Consider the following 21,485-nt stretch of genomic DNA (forward strand, 5'->3'; position numbering starts at 1 on the left):
CGCAAACGAAAACTTTCATTAACAAGAAGATGCAATTGAAGATTTTCAAACAGCTTCTCATTCTGTTGTGACTGTGATCAAAACACACTACCATAGTCATGATCCCATCAAATTCAAACATTTCTACACTGATTTAACGTCTGCCGACGTTGATATCATAAATTTTTTTGAGTGAAATAAACACATTAGTTGCACTGATGCAAACAGCTAATCCAACCACAAACACACAATCGCGCATGATATCAAACTAAGCAGACGGAGTCTAATTGCTATCCACAATTGAATGCGACGCAGAAAGCCTGGAGGCCACTACATTAGTTAATTGCGTCCACAACTTCTTGAATGCCGCCTGACTCAAATTGATCGAACGGTCAAACTTTGTGGTAAATAAGTCGTCAACTAGCAACGAAACGATAGCCACAATGCAATCTTGCGCACAACAGTTTCACGACGTAATGCAACAAGAAGTTGACTGTTAGCGAAGATAAGTTGCCATTGTTATATCTTATCAACAACATCTGACGACAATGAAACGATGCAGGTCAGAAACCATCCACCGCATTTAAATAACGAAACTTTCCAACGAACGCAAATTCAACAATTTTTGATTCCACGAACAATTGTTTAAATAAGGTAAACGATAAGAAAACAGAACAAAAGTTGTAACTTTCCCAGACAGCAAATCAACCGTTTTTTACATTGATTCAACGTCTGCAGACGTTTGATTAGCTGTCTGGATTTCTAATGGAGTTTCCAGACACAAATCATGCCAACATTGGAAAAGCAGCAGGTCGGAAAGGCTTCAACATAATCGACAACAATTCAATGACATTACGAAGTTTTGTTCCTTTGATGAAACGTATTTTTTGAACTTGAAGGTCAAGCCGAACAAAGGTAGAACACCCAGTCCTGATGCATGAACATGACGCTCACAATGACGTTTGCGGAGGTGGCAATCATGTTATGAGTCCTGATAAGTGACTAATAAACACACAGCGGAGTGACCAACAGAGAAACTGACTTAAATCAAAAAGCTGTGAAACGAGCAAAACGTTCGTACCTGCAATTTGTCGACAGCCTTCTTGTAAGAATTAACGCGCCTGGATCGCGTTCTGCCTTTGGCGTGGGAGTCAGACGCTAGTTTCTTGGCCGCGTTTGCTATTTGCGTTAAAATTTCAAACTCTTGCTCCAGATGGGACAGCTCATCCGAGAAATCGGTTGCTTCAGAGCAGAAACCGGAAGATGAAGAAGAAGCAGCGGTTACGGAAGTCGGATAATCCCGGTCCTGGAGAGAGAAATGAAAATGGTGTTTACTGTTTATCTGTTCGTGCTACAGGTTCAGGTGAAGGTTGTCCCATATTTAGTTACTGAGCTTTGGAGGAATGAGAAGATAATGTCCTCACTATACTAATAAACTAAGCCTTCGGCACCAATAAGAGTAGGGTGGCCAGCTTTCTCTCGGCCGCCATTCCTTCAACAACTACGCCTACCCAGTTTATTGCAAACAACCAGCTTATGCCGGGTGTCGAACCCGGTTTGCATTATTGGAAAGTCATCGCCTTACTCATTGCGCCATCCTCTCGCCACTTCTTGCAAGTTTAAGAAAATGTTTAAAAATCGACATTAGGAAATAGTTGCAATAATTACAAGACTAGTTGGAATATCGTAACCTAGCTAGCAAGATCCTTGCTTTTACATTGATTCAAAGTCTGCAGACCGTGGAAAAGACGGATTTGCTACATGGATAATAATGTTACTATTATGAGTATGAGGTACAAACTTCAAACTAAAGTAGATTACAAGATGCCAAAAAATCAAACACTTATCCAAATAAACCTATTTTTGAGAAGCAAGAGTTGAAAACTACAACTTGGAAAATAAAAAACCGACAAATGAAAAGCGAATTTAAAATACAAAATATCTAAGCTTTTAAAAACAAGAAATACTACAATTCACAACACGTACATTGGCAGGCTTATTACGAAGCTTGACTTTAAACTCAGCTCCGACTCTCTTCTTGATCTTGGGCGGTTTCTCGTTTAAATCCATGTATCGGACATACTCCGGTGGAAGTTTTCCAATGATTTCCTAAAGAAAAACCTTTGAATGTTTTGATACAGAAGTTACAAGCCAGATGCGCACTGTGTGCTATGACGCTACATAACTTAAATAAACAAACAACCAAAAAGGTGATTACGATTGAAGCAATCACGGTCGCCAACAGTACCATAAAGACTACTGGAGGAATTGAACTTAATGACAAGTAGTAGTGAAGCCATTTTCTTTTCATAACTTTCTCACCGATTCTTCAAGACATAACTTTTTCAGTTCCTGGACTTTGTCGTAAAGTCTATCTTCCAATTCAGTCCGTCGGACTCTGAGAGCTTCCGTCATTTCACGCTTCGCTGCTCTCACCTCCGGGGTTTCATCTTTGCTTCCTACGTCACATGAAATATCACATCACATGAAATCCTACGTCACATGAAATCTCACATCACATGATATCTCACGTCACATGATATCTCACATCACATGAAATCTCACGTCACATGAAATCTCACGTCACATGAAATCTCACGTCACATGAAATCTCACGTCACACTTATCCACAAGAATAAACCAAAAGCAATATTTCAGTGAGCAATTGATTCCAAGAATTGGTTGGTGGTGCAGAATTTGAAGATGATCGAGAAGGTGGTTCATTATCTGACGACAAGCTCCTGACAAGAGTCAGACAAAACGTACTTCGATCAATGCACCACCTTCTTCACAGCTAACACCTAATTCATGAAAAGATGACAAGTGCTTTCAACCAGCGTCTGAACCGTTTGTTTGTTTGTCGTATCCAGGCTTACTCCTGGTGATTGAAGATTTAGATTAAGTGGACGGAAAGGAAGCCAATCTTCATGTCCACCTTCAGGCATGCCTTTAAGTGTCCTGCCAGAGACACAGCCGCATGCTCTTGAGAGGTGTCGAACCGGCGCACTTTCGATTGCCGTTCCAGGGTTCTCACCACTCTGAACCGTGACAGCAATAGATGGAATCCAGTGGGTGGGTGAACAACACAAGAAAACTTACATCAGTTCTCTTCAAAGATTTGACACAAAATGCTTGAAAATATCATAACTTCACCAAAAAGGCACTACAAGTTGATGGGCGCTAGTCAAACCTTTCATTTAAAATATTCTAGGGGAAATTGTAAAGCAATCGAAACGGTTTCAAAACTAAAAGCGATATGACAAAGAAATAAACGATAAAAACAACAACAAACATGAACTAATTACTTCAAATTATCACCTTTTTTAACAGTTACATCGACATCTTTGATTTGCTTTTGTGTCATCACAGGTGTATCCTTTTTTGTGGTGATCAGAGAGTGATTGTTACTGGTCAGGTCGTTGCTTAAACTGGATAAACTGCCGACGCCTTTCAATTTTGACTATAAAACACAAATACCTTGCAGAAAACGGTTATAAAAAACTGCCCAAACCTTCACTTAAATATCACCACACTTGTCCAAGCGGTGAAGCAGAACGGAGTATGTTAAGGAAATATAAGATCGTAGCATTGTGTAAAATTATGATATTGATGTCGGAAGAAATTTGGTTATGAGCGGTAGCCGTAAAATTGGGGTCGTTTTTTCTTTTACGAATTCAACAGATGTTGAACCAATAAAAAAACTGACTTGCTGGCTGGGCAGTAGTTGTGCCACATAGCCAGCAAAAGTTCGTTTTACATAGTTTCAACGTTGGTAGATGTTGTAACAACGTTTTTAGGATGCGAAAATTGCAAATTTTGCTCGGTGGGAAGACGTTTTTCGAAAAAGCATTTTACTGTACTGTGAACAAAATACACAACCAGAGGCTTAGAACAACATTGCAATTACCTTGCTTTGCTTCCTGTCTAAGTAGTAGTGATGCTGGGCAATGGACATTATCCAGATGGACTTGATGAGGCCAGGGCTGCCATACCACGCGTATACTTTTACTTCTTCCGCTGGTTTCTTGCGTGGCTCTACAGACAATGTAGCTTTGGAGCCAGCGCTTGACCGTCGCTGAATTCTTTCGCAAACTTCTATTGAGAATTTCTTCTCCCGGAAGTACAAGTTTTCAAGCTGACGCCAGTGGTAAGTCTAAAAATTTGAAAATAGACCTTAAAATCATGCGATATAAGCTACTCTTAACAGAGACACTGCTAATAATACAATAACCTTCTCACATAAATGAATATTCAATTATTTATATTATTATATCAATTTAATCAACCCTAAGACAAGGTCATAAAAGTTCTTTAAAAACTTCGAAAGATCAAAGTGCCAAAGCTACTCCACCATTTAATAAAAATGAATAACGACGCAAGTAGGAAGACAAGAACATATAGAAGGGTTGGTATGACTGTTCAGGACTCACTAACCAAGTCCTACATAACCCACGTACCAGGAAAATTATGCCTCATTGGATAACCAATAACCCCTCCCTCAGACAGCAAGTCAGTCGCTTTTTACATTGTTTCAATGTCTGCAGACGTTGAAAGTTGAAACAATGTAAAAAACGACTGATTTGCTGTATGGGGCCCTTCAACTCGGAATGGCCCGTTTCGGTGAGTCCGATTCGGTGAGTCAGATCCCTTAACGGGGGATTTTTTAATTTTTTTTTAAATTATTGGGTACCGTAGCCTAATTATCATTGCCGTTTTAGGGTTAGGGGTTAAGGTTAGAGGTTAGAAGTTAGGAACTCACCGAATCAGACTCACCGAATCGGACTCACCGAATCGGACTCACCGAATAGTAGCAGACCCCTTCAACTAAATACTACATTAATTGCTTTTGCCAATGCAATAATCATCATAAGGCAAACAATTGAACAAGGAAACGATTGCTATGATCTCAGTCGTTTTGAAGTCAGAATAACAAAAGAAAAACACTCTGATCGCTTTTGTGAATCGGAAATCCAACGCGAATGAAACGCTTTGAGAATGAATGCTTTTCTCACCCATTGTTCGACTTCACAAAGCATTCTAATACTGCAAAATAACACTATTCTGGACTATTATCTATTACTATATTAACTATATAACTAGACTATATTAACTTACGGATGCGAAACATGGACAATGAACAAAACAGACAGAAGAAAGATTGACGCATTTGAATTGTGGTATTGGGGAAGGTTACTGCGTGTTCCTTGGACAGCCAAAATAACAAACGAGAAAATTCTTGAACAAATTAAACCGGACATATCCCTAGAAGCTAGAATCGTCAGGCAGAAACTTTCATATTTTGGCCACATAATGAGAAGCAAATCAATGGAAAAAGACATCATGCTTGGTTTGGTGAGCGGAGGAAGAGGAAGGGGGCGCCCGAAAACAAGATGGCTTGACACGATTGTAAATGACAGTGGCATGGGAGTGCATGAATTGAAGGAGGCTGCGTGGGATCGAGAGATGTGGAGAAAGATGACGTATAGACTATAGAGTGACCGAGAGTCGTAAACGACTGAACGGATGATGATGGACTATTATCAGTACTCAAATAGAAATACCTCTACCATCTTAGCAGTTTAATTGCATCTGATATTGTAGTTCACAACCACAACTACGCCTCGATAGCAAATTCAGAAAATGTACATCAGGCGCAGTTCATCAATAAGATTTAAAATTAGAGAAACAATGAGCAATTTACAGCAAACGAATCTTGAAGTGAATGTCAAGACACATTAAGTTTATGACTATTCAAGTGTTTTTTATTGGCTATTGTTTAGTACAGTAGTCCCCGCTTATTAAGCCCACGATTAACAGGCCTCGCCGCTTATTATGCCCAATTTGGTCTGGTCCGGAATTACTGAATGTTTAGGAGTGGCACAAAGAATCGTCCTCCACTTGATAGGCCCACCCGCTTAATAAGCCCAAAAGTTACCCGGTCCCAAGGTGGGCTTAATGATTCGCCAAGCGTTGGATTGTTCACCATTTTGACTGAGGATGTGCCTTGCCAGTTGCCAGACCCCGTCCTACCTTGATTCTAGAAATGAGACGTAAAACAGGAAGAAGAAGAAGGACTACTGTATTTCATATCCATGTGAGATGATGATGATTCATGTACAAATGGGGTGGCATTGCGTCACTGCTGTGACAAGTAGCGTCAGTACAAAAGATGGAGATAACGTAGTTGCAAGTTGATCAAATGTGATTCAAGTTGATCAAGTCAGATCAAGTCAAGTTGATCAAGTCAGATAGATTGCATTAAAACGTAGAAGGGCGAACAACCATGACAGTCAAGTAAAAGCATTCAACAAACATAGAATAGCTAACACCGCAGAAACATCCAAATGTCTAGCACAGGGCCAGACAGGATGCCAGCACATGGCAACGACGAACTCATTCCCTACAAACTCAATGCTTACATTCTGTAAATAACATCTGATTTACGTTTGCGAGATCATAATGCAAAAGCAAGATTTGTAATAGCCAACAAAGTCGCAGCAAGAGCATTCCATTACTTCGGACATTCCAAACTTTGAAGGAAAAGATCATAAAAAGATAGAGCCGCACAACGGGTAGCTTCTGAGCCAGAAGCCACATTGCACGTTTGTGTTGTTTAGATGTCAAAAAACAATCTAAAAACTTGTCACTTCCAGGAAGAAAAGTACAATAGAAGAAGATAACAGGACTGAGACAACTACTGAAATAGCAAAATCCGAACAATGTTGATAGCCATCCGGACAAAAAAAAACCGTCATTTCTACATCGATTCCACGTCTGCAGTATGTTAAATCAATGTAAAACGACGTATTTTGCTGTCTGGGCAGTTTGCGGACTCCTCATGTCAATCATTTGATTTGTCATCAATATAACATTGCGGTCAACTGCCAACCAAATAACACATACCCACCATCACCACTTTATGGTTTGTGGGTTTGTCTATGGATAGAGACAATAAACCAAAGACTCCATAGCAGTCATGCATCATTGCACACGTACAGGTCGACCCAACAACTCCGCAACAAAGACCGCAGACGTTGAATCAATGTAAAAAACGGTTTATTTGCTGTCTGGGATACACAGTAGAAGTGTAACACTGCAGCCGCACAACAGGTATTGCTACTAAAAATGTTGCAATTGAAATTAAACCCATGAACTCATTAAACGAATAATGTTTAACCGATCTCTGAAGGTTTAGAATATTGCAATAAAATAAGTTACTGAAAGACTGAATCAAGGCAAAAGTTTCAAAGTGCCAGCTCACAAATGTTGCACATTAGAGTTAGATTAATAGAAAGTTTTGCTAGCTGGGTAAAGCAGTTCGAAAAAGATTGTCAGACATCGCTAAGCTGCGATAGGTTTATTCGACAGAGATATACTGAAAACATTTTAACTAATTGATTCAACCAAATAACCAATTATAACCTAATTTAATTCAACCCGATTGTACAAAGTAAAGTATAATCTGCCGCCGCCGCCATACATTGCCTGAAACACACAAAGCAAACTTACCTTGGCTGGGTTGCGTCGGTCGTGAAAGTCAAATTGAAATATTCCCTTAAAATTTAAGCCAAGCCACCAGGGAATTCCACTTTTATCCTAAACAAATGAATCTAGTTATTCATCAGTTTAGACTTTTTCGATCAAGAAACAAACTTAAAAAATAGAAATTAAGAGGGGTTAACAATATTACAAATCTTTACAACCTGTTTGTATAATATCTATGAATGAACGGCAGTGACAATAAACATGTTTACACCACTGGTCTACATATCTAAACAAACTAGAAAGCAAAAGGCTGAGCATTGGCCGATCTGTGGTGATAATTGTAAGCAATAATTTTTTTAATAAAGCTCTTATAAATAAAGTAAAAGAAAGCAACTGGCAACATGGCTGACAACTGCAAGCTAGAGCTGTACTAATTTACTCATCATTTTACATTAAGAAAAAATGTCTCACATCTACAGTATTTGAATTTTCTTTAAAACTATAGCTGATCAAAATTAATGATTTCTTTTTCATGTAAGGTATTAATCTGATAAACTAAACGACTAAACACGAAACAGATTAAGTGTAACAGGACACAGACAAAAAGTGCAACAGTAGTTCCTTTGCCTCTAGTCTAAGCAAACTGAACGATGGAAACTTAAGACGGTTTTTCAGTGTTTACTTGGGCTAGTTAAAGTTTAACCAGCTTATGTCAGGTCAACATATTGATGGACTACATTTTCTAACTAGTTTGTTTCTCCATTGAGCAACAAATGAATGTTAATTATGAAAACACACTTAGTCCATCTAGAAGACGTAGATTTCATCTTCTGTAAGTGAAATGAATAACACCTTGTCATCATGTCACATATTAAGCCTACCTGCAGCTAACAATATTCTACCGAGACATTGCCTGTGTTAGCCCTGGTTGACACAAGCACACTTCACATTCATACGAATTCACATGAAAGCTCAAGACGTTGGGTATCGGATTTACGACAAACATGTCAAACCATACGTCACAGAGTACGAAACAATTTAATGTCGCTCGCATTTCTAGACTTCAGAACCGTAAAAGTGAATTTCTAAATTGCTACACATGCATAACATAGCACAACCACGACCTTACGAAGTAGTCTTTCCTATAAGCTTATTACAAAACTAAACTCTGTAGAGCTGCGTAAAAAACCACACTCCAACAGACCAAAACGTGCAAAACAAACATAAGTTGAACAACTGAGCTGCTTGGTACATTTAATGGGCGAAGGTATTTCAAAAGTAGCTAGTAAAGCTTTGATGATATATCAATGCCTGAAGGTGGACATGAAGATTGGCTTCCTTGCCTCCCGTCCACTTAATATAAATCTTCAACTACCAGGTGTAAGCCTGGATACCACACACAAACAACAACGCACTAACGTCTGTATGAAGACCAACTCTAAAAGCTGTGGAGTTGAGAGGGAGAGAAAACTTTTATTTTGTGTGTTTCGAGAATAGTGCGGTACAATTATACACAATACGAATAAAATAGCACCATAGCAATCTAGATTCCACATTCAACAGACAGGAAGCAGGGAAAGACTATAACAGGCATTGAGTCAGCTGCTTCCCCCTTCTTAATGTGACAAATGTCAAGCATCGGCAATACACGTTTAACTTAAAGATGTTTAGTAAAGATTAAATAAAAAATAAAAAACAATACAAATAACCTACATCGTCAAATGCTCTTAATGCAACACAAACAAAAAGCCAGATGCTTTTTCGTGTTACAAAGAAAATTCAGCAATATGCTGGAGTAAACACGAGAGAGCAAGTTTGCTTCAAAACAAATTCCAATGCGCCCCGCACAAAACAACGAAAGCAAAATACACAAAAACAGCCACTCCAGGGTTGCTTTATATGCATAGTTGCCACATATGTACGCATACCACAACAATGATAAAATTTTGAATACCCAGTCACCAAACCAGTTCTTTTCTCATTGAAGAAATGTTTTCAAATGTTGATTCAACGTAAATAAGGACAGACCTGCTGGCTGAACAGTTCCACCACGGCAAGCAGGAAACCTGCACATCCATTTGTGTGAGAGTAGAAATTAATGTATAAAATTTAGAAAAACACCACCTCAACCGCATATAGCTGAACAACATGACGGCAGACCTCAAACACAATCATCAGCAAGAGAAAGCAATCGCAAAAGGAAATATATAGTAGAATATTTTGCTTGTTGATACCAATCAACGCTTTGTTGGGGTGCACCATGGCCATCTCCAGGTGGCCATGGGTGCACCAATTTTTTTTTATTTTAAAAGCCGATTTTAACCTCAAGACAAACATTTAGAAGTGTAATTGTGACAAAATAGTGTGAAAACGACATCACAACCAGGCGGGGCGCAATTGTGCTGTTGCCGCATTTAACTTACCACAGACTATTAATCGGCCCTATAACGGAAATAATCGAGAGAGAAATCGGCTTCCTGTATGGCTTTGTTAATGTGCGATTCGCTTTCCTTGGAGTTGGATGCTCTTTGGTGACACCTCAATTTTTCAAAATTGCCTCTTGAAGAAGAGTTTGAATCAAACACGCCTCATTAAATCTGAATGTCACAACAGGATAAAACTGGTAATCATACTCAAAATGCCATTACAATGACTCAGGACAGGCAAGAAAACATGGGTTCAGTTGTTTTCTTACAAAAAGAAAATATTGAACTTTTGTACAAAAAATACGTTGCGGGGCAACAGCAGAAGACATAGTACGCAGTTCGACAAGACTTTGACGTTGTGTCGACTGAAAGCGACTAGAGAAATTGATAAAACTTTGTGAATGTGGTTTAACCGTGCTGGATATGAACGCTGTGGGCCAAGACAAGAGACAACACCACAGCATGAGCACCAGAAAAGCAGTTTCATTGAATTTTACAGAAATCGCAATAAGTCAATTGACTAGCAGCGGATCGCTTTTATACGCACATAGGAACAAAAAAGACACAATGAAAATCAATCCACAAAAGACCACCAAAGGGTTATTAACTTTATTAACAAATACGCCATCATAAAGATTGACAAAACTCCAATCCGAAACTAACTGCGATAAAGTCCATGTTTTTCTGGGCATGTGACCAAATGTGTGTTCACAACTTTCTGTATATTGACTGACACAACAAAATCCAGAGTTTAAAAACGAAACAAGGAACCGATGAGAGGAGCAAAGTAACCGCACACAGCTGCTGCAGCGTACCTAATGTACATAACCTCTGCTTATCAAACAATCATTTACTAAACGTTGCAATACAGGTCTAATGACGTTCAAGAAGTGCAAAAATACCTTCTGTGGAAAGCAAAATAGCAGTTTTCTAAAGGCTACAGCTTGACTTCCATGCAATTGTGGTAGGTTACAGGCACAATAATGTATCACAGCAAGAATATAATTCGTTAAAATGCCAAAAATACTTCAGCACAGCATGAAGATCTTGTCCCAACTGCAGCCAGCTTTTGTGCAATAACTTCTTCATAGTTCAAAGTATTGTATGTTGGTAAAACCAAAACAAATCGTTATTCATTGCAAGTGCACCGCTGCTCTCATCAGACACGTATTTACCAGCCAACTGTGGAAAAACCTCCCTTTGGCTCAACAAAACAATTCATAAAGTTTTATTTCATGAGCATACTGCTCGATTTTAAGCAAGCTTTAAAAGAACACATTTTGTTCCAACTGCTTGTTTATTCTAACTCGCATTTCAAGTTGACGGTTGATATAGACCTGACATCACAACAACTTCTCTGTTGCCCTGCTTCGTTTTAACTACACTGGCTCGTTATAACTTTTGTGACTGGAACTGAGTTGAAACTCTCGTTAATTTAACATTGCAAGACATTGCATAAACAATTAACTTCACGAGAAAGTAAAATCTCAACAAAACGACAAGTTAAACCGTTTCTTTGAGTATGACAAGAGAAAATCGGCTATATTTCAGTTCATATGCCCCAGAGCGAACTAGCGGCTTTGATAGGTTCGTACTTCTTCACAAAATATAGTGTTGAAAGTCAATCAAGCGGAGCGAGTGCTGTGGTTGTGTCACGCGTGACTGGGCAGCCCCACTAGCTGTGAAGGACAAAGACTCTCGATCGGCTATCTTCATTTCCAAAATACGCGACAATGCTGCTATAACAATATTTGCACTGGGACTGAGTTATTTTTCGCTTTCCAAGCTCAATGATGCAGAGGTTAATTTGGTGGATAGTGAAGACATTAAGCTGCTTCGTTGGTAAATCCAATATGGTTTTGTTCATATTACCATTTGAAGCAAGATAAGTTTCATCGCTAGCTTCTCTCCCTTAACGGTCTGCTTTCGACTAACTAATGCTTACCCAATTTATTAACCCCACTAAAGTCAAACCATGTTCTTGAACGTCCTATTTACAAGGCGCCAAATGGAACGAATGACATAGCAAAAATGGACGAAGCGACGCTCACCTGACTTTCCATCACCATCACCTGCCCTGAAATCAGAACAATTCTGTCTCATACGAAAGAAAAAGTCAAACAAAGATAGGCTAACAACTTTTGATGTCTGGATTATGAATATAAGTAAGCGCAGTTTCTGTAATTCAGAAGTAGCAGTCGAACTTCGAAGGCCAAGGGCAACTTAGCTAGAAGAATCCACTGCTCAACGCATTGCAAAAGTACTTTTGGTGCAATATTAGCAAGTACCGGTATCAGTATTCACGTTTAGTAAGCTTAACCTCATAATTGGAATTTAAGCTCCTGACCTGCTGTGCCTTTCCAAAGCTGAGCAATGGAGTGAGCCTACGTTCTGTATATCTTTGTGCAATGCCTGTATTGAAGGCTACCATGGTCAACATAGGTGATTCTACAAAAGACCTTTCAGTTTTTTGTCCTGCGGCTTGCAAAACCCAAACAATAATAGAATAAAAAATCACGGTCTGCTCTTGGTGCAAAGCTACATGTGCCAACTCATCAAACAACATAAGTCTCCAGGTCCACTGTATAGTAAATGCAAAAAAGAATGATTCATTTGACTTCCCAATGAGCCCGCTAAGAATAGACTCACAGATTTACTGACATAAAATAAATTTTACTTTGTAAACACTTGCAGTACTGAATTATGACGAAAAATTCCGAAACCCATATTCACTGATTCAGTCACGTTTGGACATTGAAGTTTTTGTTCTGATGGGTAAGTTTCGATCTCTCGTTGCTGCATACCATCGTATTGCCTGATAACTCCGTGAACATCTGGTCATTGCAACCCGTTTGATCAACGTAAGGGAACATTTCAAATGGCCATCAAGCCGTCAATTAATTTTTTACATTGATTTAACGTCGGCATTGCACCAAAAACACTGATTTGCTGACTAGGTGACCCAATCCACCAACAAAACCACTATTCTAAGTTGATTTTGGCGGTTAATTTCTTTCTCAGATACTGGAGAAGCAAATTCTATCTTTCCAATTTACAATCGACTAATTATATAAGTTACTAATCTGAAGGATTTCATTTGTTCACACCTAACACACGTTGGCCTTCATATATCTCGATTTAACGCAATAAACCAGAACAATTTTGTCGGCTACACCAACTTCACTGCCTTCTTTCAAACGCACAACAATGCCGTTCTGTTTGGTAATGCACTCAGAGTTCAGAGAATGAAAAAGGAAAAAAATTGAAGATCAATTTACTGTCAATAATAATATATAGCACATTCCAACGGTTTGAAGGTTGAAAGCTTGAGAGATCAACAAGCAAAAGTTGCCTTTTTACAGCGTATAGACGTTACAATGGCAATTTTTATGGGTAGGCAGCCTTTAAGTCAACGTAGTTCAGAAAGTCCATACGCTTGAGTTCAGAATATTGCAGTGAGTAAACGCCTCTGCATAATTGTCATACCTAGGAATATACATCGCGAATTCCTCAATAAAAATTCTGTTGGTGTGGGTGTCAACCCAGACAGCAATCAGTCGTTTTTTACATTGATTTAACGTCTGCAAACCGATTTTCTGTCTGGAAAGTGATGAAATGACAACCAATAACTTCTATCAAATTTCAATAAAATTCATCTCGCTTAAAGTGATGTGGTATATCTGCAACCATATGACAATGGCCAACGGAAAATTGACATCAGCCGGTGAGCACTGATATAAAAATGTTCAAAAAAATAAAAAAAAATTCGTTGAGCGTTGGAAATAGTTAAAAGTTTTAGATAACACAGACAGCTCCGAGATAGACCAACTTAAAATCTCTTTCTAGCCACATACCAACTCAGTGACGCAATGAAAAGTTTTTAACATAGCCTAACCGATTTTACCGAGAAATCCTCGACTGTCCAAGCATAAACAACGTCTGTGGATAAAAATTAAATAAAATTGCTCAAACATTGATCATGGCTCGCAAAATCAGTTCTTTTTACGTTGACGCAACGTCTGCAAACATAATTTCGTCAGATAGAAGAGCGCCGTCCCCAGCAATTCATGGTTGATATTTTTGCATCATATCAACGTCGTTACCATGTAAAAAATAAACTTTTGCTGGACGAGTTGTCGGGTATTAGGTTTAATCCTCTCACAAACATGAGTTCAAGTCATACTGGTAACTGATAAGTACACAATTCGTCGCAGGAAGAACCCATTTCGTTACTACAACATTCTCTCACATTTTCTCTTCATAATAACCTGTAGCATGAGGTATGACAACCTCTTCCATAATGCATCCACCAAACCTCCAATCACAGAGCAAAGTAAGTTAGTTCAGTAAAAAAAAATCTTTTCAAAACTGAGTCAGTGCTTTCACTGATTCATTACGTCGAATATCAATGACGTAATAGATGGATCAGTGCGCCGTTGAAACGCCCACGCCCGCTATCCTTGTTCGAAATAAATTATATAGTTCTGGTCAGTCTACAGACTCTATTGTACTCAACTGATCAAAATAAATTAGAATCTCAAAATCACTGTGCGTGCGCGTAACAACTTTGTATTTTCTTTTATGGAATGTTACAAATGAAGATTTCGTAAGGATTATAAAACGTTGGAAAAACGTTCAATTTCGCAAACAAACCATTTAAGAACGGGCAGTCAGTCGAGAAATGACCAACATTTGAATATCACTCCACAATGAGATAACAACATGTAATTTCTTGTGATGAAGTTTAATCATCCATTCATAAGACATATCATATGGCGGGCATTTTAACATGAAATACATCAAATATAGTTATTACTTTCTAAAACCTCTACAGCCTGTTTCACCCTAAGTAAAAGGGAGATCATCAGAAGGACCTTATTCAAATTTAATTCTATTTGAATAAGGTCCTTCTGATGATCCTCCTTTTAGGGTGAAACAGGCTGTCAAGGGTTTAGAGAGTAATGTATTTTGCTCTGCTTGGCTTTTTGCTTGGTATTGAGCACTTTTTGTAGTATTAATAATATTTATTGCTTAACATGGAATAAGTATTTTGTGTCAAATATTCACATAATGCTTCTCGCCTTGGCTTACCTTGATGTTCATTTTTGGAAAACAAACGTATTTCTAACGTCATTTAATCATTTACTTAAAAATTAGCCTACGAAGCCGACTATGATATAATCGTGAGTCGTGATGATAAAGGTTGTATATAAAAAATTAAAACAATGTAGGCACAGGGCAGGAATCGAACTCACGACTACATGTCGCAAAAACTCTTGAACTTTATGAAATGATGAATTTTCATTTCGTAATCACCTGCGCAACAGATGCAAAAATGGAACATAAAACGCAAAGCTAGAAACCTTTCAACACAGGAGCAGATCTAGCAAGTAGCTTTAGGGGGGATGGGGGTTATGGGGGTGACTTCAACAAAAGACAATGATGTGTAGGTCGAATACAAATACACCGTGAATAAAGTTCCTTTTCCTCTTAGGGCAGCGTTTCTTAACCTTTTCTGACTCTAGCACCCCTGTAAACAGGCGTGAACAGTCTAGCACCCCCTAACTATCGTTGACATACGACTACTATAGTACCGACAAAAAGTTTACTAGAGGCCGAAATTTTGACATGCCTTCAGATAGCTGGCAATATATTTTGTAATGAAGTGAATTGAAGTCTCTTGTTGTTTAACAAACTGTGCAGTTGTTTTAACGAATTTGATTCAAGATTTGGTATTTTACTTTCATTCACCAACAGAAATTCAATTATAACCATATGCAAGCAAATCAACTCTCTTAAAACAACAGCACAGTTTGTTAGGCGACAAAAAAATACAAAATATACCGCCAGTGATAAAAAGCATGTCAAAATTTCAGCGCCGCCATTAAACTTTGGCCTGCACTATTGAAAGGAAAGCGATGTACAAATTGACCATTTTGTTTATTCTTCAAAACTACTGTTGTCATTGGTGATAAAAGAAGTAGGAAAACCAGAGAATAGTGAAATAACATGGAAAAACTTAAGCATACTTAAGTTACTCAGCTGGGTAACTAGTTACACATGAATCAATGTGATTTCTGTTGTTGCTTATATGTGACCAATGTCTCTATTCGAGGCTTCGTGTTGGTCAAAGCCACTCTCATATCGTGGAGCAACCCATGTTGAAGGCGGTTCCGGCCAATTGTTTTGATTTGGTGCATGGTGGAGAACGCCTTTTCACACAGGCAGGTAGTCGGAAATGGAACGATCAATTCCAATGCTGCCCGTGCCAATGCAGGATATGCTGTCAACTGATTACACCAGAAATCAGCAAGCGGAAGGACGAAATTTTGTCCGACAACTCTGATTCACCTGGATGTCAATCAGCTCCTCCTTTAATATATTATCATCACTCGCATGGAATGACCCTCGCAAGACTTTCGTGGGTCCGACTTAACCGCCTACGAACCGGCGTCGTCGCTTTCGTTCAGACATGTGCAGATGGGGCCTGGCTCCCTCACCGGGATGCGGGTGTGGTGTCACAGACCAGACAGTAGACCATGTCGTCCATGACTTCTCAATCCATCAACCACCACATGGAACGGTTGGACTGAAGGCCCTGGATGATGAGACTGTCGAGTGGCTGATGACCTCATGCCCAAACATATAGTCCGGAAGAAAGCTCATACGACGAAGAAGATCACTCATGTCTGCCAAGAAGGGCTGCTGTATCCACTCTGAATAGTGGATATGAGTGATTTGTGGGAACGTATTTTGCCATGGTGGTTTCTAGAAGCGAGAGGTGAGCAACAATATTACAACAAAGCACCCACCAGTCGCACAAACTAGTCACGATCAATTTGCGTACTTGACTGGGAGATGACTAGTGACTACAATAACAGCAAATCATGTAGGCTACTTCGAAACAGCAACCATTGATATGACAACTGCTGATACTGGCAGAAAGACAAAAAAATGCAGAAAAGTAAAATGGCATTTTTGATATTATACTGCATGCAGTTAGCACCCCCTACAGACTATTCCAGCACCCCCAAGGGGTGCTAGCACCCCCGGTTAAGAAACGCTGTCTTAGGGGGAGGGCCAACCGTCCTACCTCCTGGACATGTCACTGCTACAACGGGTGAGTTCCTTATTTGACATCACTAAAGTTGTTCAGCTATTCATCGTTGTCCTTGTAATTGTCGCTATCTAGTAAATTAACGCATGACAAACAAACAGTATCGTTAAAGCAAGAACGTTATTGTGGTAGAAAAGTTAAAAACAGATCATTTTCTATCACTGTCTGACTGAAAAATCTTCGCTTGGAACCTACGACCAATGCTTGAATTTCATAAAGAACAAATAGAAAATCATTTGACCTTCATTTTGCAGTTACAAAACACACTTTACACTCTTTCTGCAGCAACATTGCAACAGTTATTACTTTTTTTGTTCATCAATTGAAGCCACTAAACACATGTGAAAAAGCAGCTTAACGCCAGCGAAACACTCAGCAACCTACACACACGTTGTTTAACCTGGGCTCGTAGTGTAAGTTAACGTTTCACTGGAAAGGCAAGGGGTGTAATGTGACACCATGTTTGTCGAAATATTTCCTTGAAACAAACAATGAAAAAAGAACGACCGGCCTTGGTTAAGCAATATACTATTACAAAGTTGTTCAAAACTGAAATGGCTGGCTTCAATCAGCGCGCTACATTTGTAACATGAGACAAAGTGTTGATCGAGTAACAGAAAGTGTCAACAATCAATCGCAGCATCAGGTCAAGTAAAGCACATTTTCTTACTTCATTAGATTCTATTTGAATACGCTGAAGACGCTAGTATTGTAGAAAATTCAGTTCTTTATTATAATAAGCGATTACATTGTACAAATGCAAGCATTCGATACATGGAAATCACTAATGTCAGTTAGAACTACATTTAATTCAGATGTCAACCCAGCTAACAAAACCTGTCCGTTTTACATTGATGCAATGTCTGAAGACGTTAAGTAAATGTAAAAGGACGGATTTTGCTAAGAAGGGATTTACTTAGGACTTTTTGCTGAGGTCGGGCAAAAAAGTACGGATTTTAATTTGACGTCTTTTGACGTGAAAAGAACGGATTTTAATTTGACGTCTTTTGACGTGAAAAGAACGGATTTTGCTACCTGGGAATACTAAAACCAACCAAAGCAGCAATATGCGTCAAAGTGTGGACAAATAAACTCACCCCTGGAGGCAACCTCTCAGACTGCAAATCAGTCTGGATTATTACGTGACTTGGATTTTATGCAGAAAGACAAGTTGATAGACAAGCGTATACTTCATAAAAATTACAAATTTCATAACATTAAATTTATCGGACTGCCTATCTTTGCCAGAGTATCGCACCTAAGCAGATTTGACACTGGTTAGACATCTCATCGTATCATATTGTATACTAGCACAATTCTGCTTTGCAAAGCGATGAGAGCAACGCATGTGATGGATACAACCCTATATAAAAACAAACATCATGATAATATACTATTATTATTAAAAACGTAAAAAACCCCAAAACAAACTCAGTAGAATTCCTTCTAATTTGTTATCATTTAATTCGTCAGTTCGCCTTGTTCGTCACATTTTTCTCGGTCTCTGCAGAAGTCGTTATAGTTTTGATCTGTTTGCACAATTCGTCAGCTCGCCTAATTCGTCACCTTTTTTAGTCCCCTAATGGTGACGAATTAGGCGAATTCTACTGTAATGGAATTCGTACTAGTGACACAAACACACCAAAAGTACCGACAGCAAGTAGAAGCCCTCCAACTAACCTTAACTTTGTAGTAGTGTATTCCATAGGTAGGTAATGACTCGGCACAGATCATGTAACTGAAAGAAAAGCACCGGTATAAAGGATGTTTAAACAGGAAGACGTTTAACATACAAAATAGAGAGCATATTACAGGCAACATTCATGCACTTATAAGAAGGATTCACAGCGATCCAACATTCCCAGACAACAAATCAGTCATGTTACATTGATTCAACGTCTATATTTGTTGGCCGATTTGTTACGTGATTAGCAACGACACTTGTTTGTTGGTTTTTTAAGGCACATTAAAACACACGCCCCAATAGCTCAGTTGGTTAGCGGGTGACTTCGTGAATGAAGAAGTTTCAAGATCAAGCGGCGCTAGTTCGACTCTTGGGGTGTGCGCTTGAGCAACGCATTTTACAGGGTGAACAGAATGTCCTTGGATCAACTTATAAACAACTTATTATTAGAAAATAAATAAAATTTCATCAAAAAAATATCCCAAAGAGAGCTTACAATATGTACTAAAAATAAATTTCTTTATTTTCAATGTGACCGCCCTTCACTTAGATAATTCTCTCAATTCTTTGTTGGAAGTTTTCGTCCGAAGCACGTAGCTCTTCCTGGGTATTTTGGGCCATTCCGCAGGAGTGATTGCTTCAGAGCATCAACACTTGGCTGAGCAACGAAACAGGCCTTTGCCTCCAATAACGACCACACACAAAAGTCCATGAGATTCAAATCATGCGATGAGGGAGGCCACATTTCCTTGCTCCAGAATCATGGAATTTGGCGTGAGCACCAGTCCGGAGTCTTTCTTGAGGTGTGGAATGGTGCACCATCTTGTTGGAATGTGAAGAGCTGATCTTCGTAGTGTTTCTTCATCTCTTCAAGCGCTGGAACTAAAACATCGTTGACGTAGCGATCTGAATTGATTTTAACCCCTTGTTTCACGATAATCAGAAGAAACTTCCAAGTTTTGGAGATGGCGGTTCACACCATGACAGAAGACGGTTTTTGACGGCGGTAAACTGTTCTCACAAAATCCTCAATATCTGCTGAAGTGAAGACTTTGCATAGAGTTTTTCGTCTGAAAAAATGATCTCTTGCTCTGCGATGCCTGCCTTTAGTTCTCTGAGAAGAATGTGTGCTCTTTCAAGTCTCTTTTGCTTTTGGAGAGGTGTAAGGAACTGCCGTTTTCTTATCTTGTAAGGAGACAACTGAAGATCCTTATCCACAATAGTTCTCATTGAAGTGTTGCTCACATTCATGTCTTTGGCCATTTAACAGATGAATCTGTTTGGTACACCCTTTTATGGACAACCTTAACCACGTTCTTTGTTTGAGCAGTGTGAGGTCTTCCACTCCTACGACGATCTTCAGATGCACCAAGTTCCTTAAATCTATTCACAACATGGTAATCGGTGGATTTGGCAACTTTTAAGAGCTTAATGATCTCAGAGTTGGTTTTCTACGCGCCATCAGTCAGCACGATGGAGCTAATGGTGGCTTCTCTTTAGCCCATTTTAGACCTTACAATAATAATGCTTACAGTTAGACCTAAATTTTAGAGAGCTTAGCAAGATGTTTAGCATACTAAAAGGCATGACATTCAATACGTTTAATTATAAAATGAACCAAGTCCAAGGATTTTCTGTTAACCCTGTAAGGACTGCTCTCCATTCAGCGGCATCTAATGGATGGAATAGTTCCCCGGCAACAACACTTCAACAATCGGAAATGTCACTCTGTCAATCTCCATCTTCTTCATCGTGTGTCACATGGCTGTAGCCCAGAGCATCACGCAACCTACTGCTCTATCGTTGAACTCGGCCAAACCCTGTGCAGAGCACCTTACTTTTAGAACAGGGCAATCGAGGAGATGTTGCACCGTTTGCTCCTGTCCACATTTACAACTTGTGCTTCCCAAAGAATATCCCCAGTGTCGCATCAACGTCTTACACCTTCCAATACCAGTTCTTAAGCGGTTGAGGCATCGCCAATACTTCCAGGGTTCACGCTGTCAATCTCGGTAACCGAGCCTGCGTCAGTGATTCAAAGTCTCTACAAGTATGCGAAACTGCCAGGATTAAGCTCTGCAAGACGGTTTCCCAGTCCGAGTATATTAAAATTCAATCAATCAAACTAAACCGAACATCTTAGCTTTTACAAGTCCTCATAAGACAGTGGTTGAATTTGCATAGCCGGCTTGCGGCGCTAATAGGATTTGCAAGCATGAGTGATTTCGATGCGGTGTTTGCATTTGCAGTGTTTTGCTCATGGCCGTTCACCGCAACTGACAAACAATTTGCTAAATAACTTTGATTGATATATAAAAAAACAAATTTTGAAATATAAGTTGCCATCTTAATTGGTAATACATCAATACATCATTGCCAAGATTCAGATGCTAGCAAAGCATAAAACATTTTTTTTTCCGATCTGAGTAGAATCGACCAACCAGGAACGACCCAAAGTACGTAATGGAAACGTTGTCATCTATTTCGAGCATGCATCTTCATCATGACGAGAATAAATTAGACGACGTTGAAACCATATGAAATAGATGACTTTTGCTGCCTTGAGTCACAATGCTTGGTAGGAAGATCAGCAATATCCCAGACGACACAATCCGTCATTTTTAAGTCTGCAGACGTTGGATCGATAAAATGATAAAGTCTGCTGTCTGGTAGCATTAACGGTGTTTTCTGACCAACTGTCACATTTCATCATAAGCACTTACTTTAAAATGCACTTTCCTTTGCTCTTTCCTTTCAACTCTTTGTACAGCGCCATCACACTGGTTTCGCTGCA

General features: G+C 39.1%; 1 protein-coding gene across 1 annotated transcript in view; it reads right to left on the reverse strand.

Moving 5' to 3' along the window:
• The window catches only part of LOC145766411 (uncharacterized), a 47,856-nt gene that overhangs the window by 17,278 nt on the left and 9,093 nt on the right, over positions 1-21,485 (reverse strand). Inside the window, exons 8-15 of the mRNA XM_082578118.1 lie at positions 21,415-21,480; positions 18,688-18,745; positions 7,489-7,575; positions 3,887-4,132; positions 3,298-3,439; positions 2,302-2,438; positions 1,966-2,088; positions 1,061-1,285 (exon numbers count right to left, since the gene is read on the reverse strand). Coding sequence (XP_082434244.1) covers positions 1,061-1,285; positions 1,966-2,088; positions 2,302-2,438; positions 3,298-3,439; positions 3,887-4,132; positions 7,489-7,575; positions 18,688-18,745; positions 21,415-21,480 — 1,084 coding nt within the window. The remainder of the gene's footprint in view (positions 1-1,060; positions 1,286-1,965; positions 2,089-2,301; positions 2,439-3,297; positions 3,440-3,886; positions 4,133-7,488; positions 7,576-18,687; positions 18,746-21,414; positions 21,481-21,485) is intronic.

The sequence above is a fragment of the Aplidium turbinatum genome, chromosome 3 (assembly GCF_918807975.1).
Source record: "Aplidium turbinatum chromosome 3, kaAplTurb1.1, whole genome shotgun sequence".
Classification (NCBI taxonomy): domain Eukaryota; kingdom Metazoa; phylum Chordata; class Ascidiacea; order Aplousobranchia; family Polyclinidae; genus Aplidium; species Aplidium turbinatum.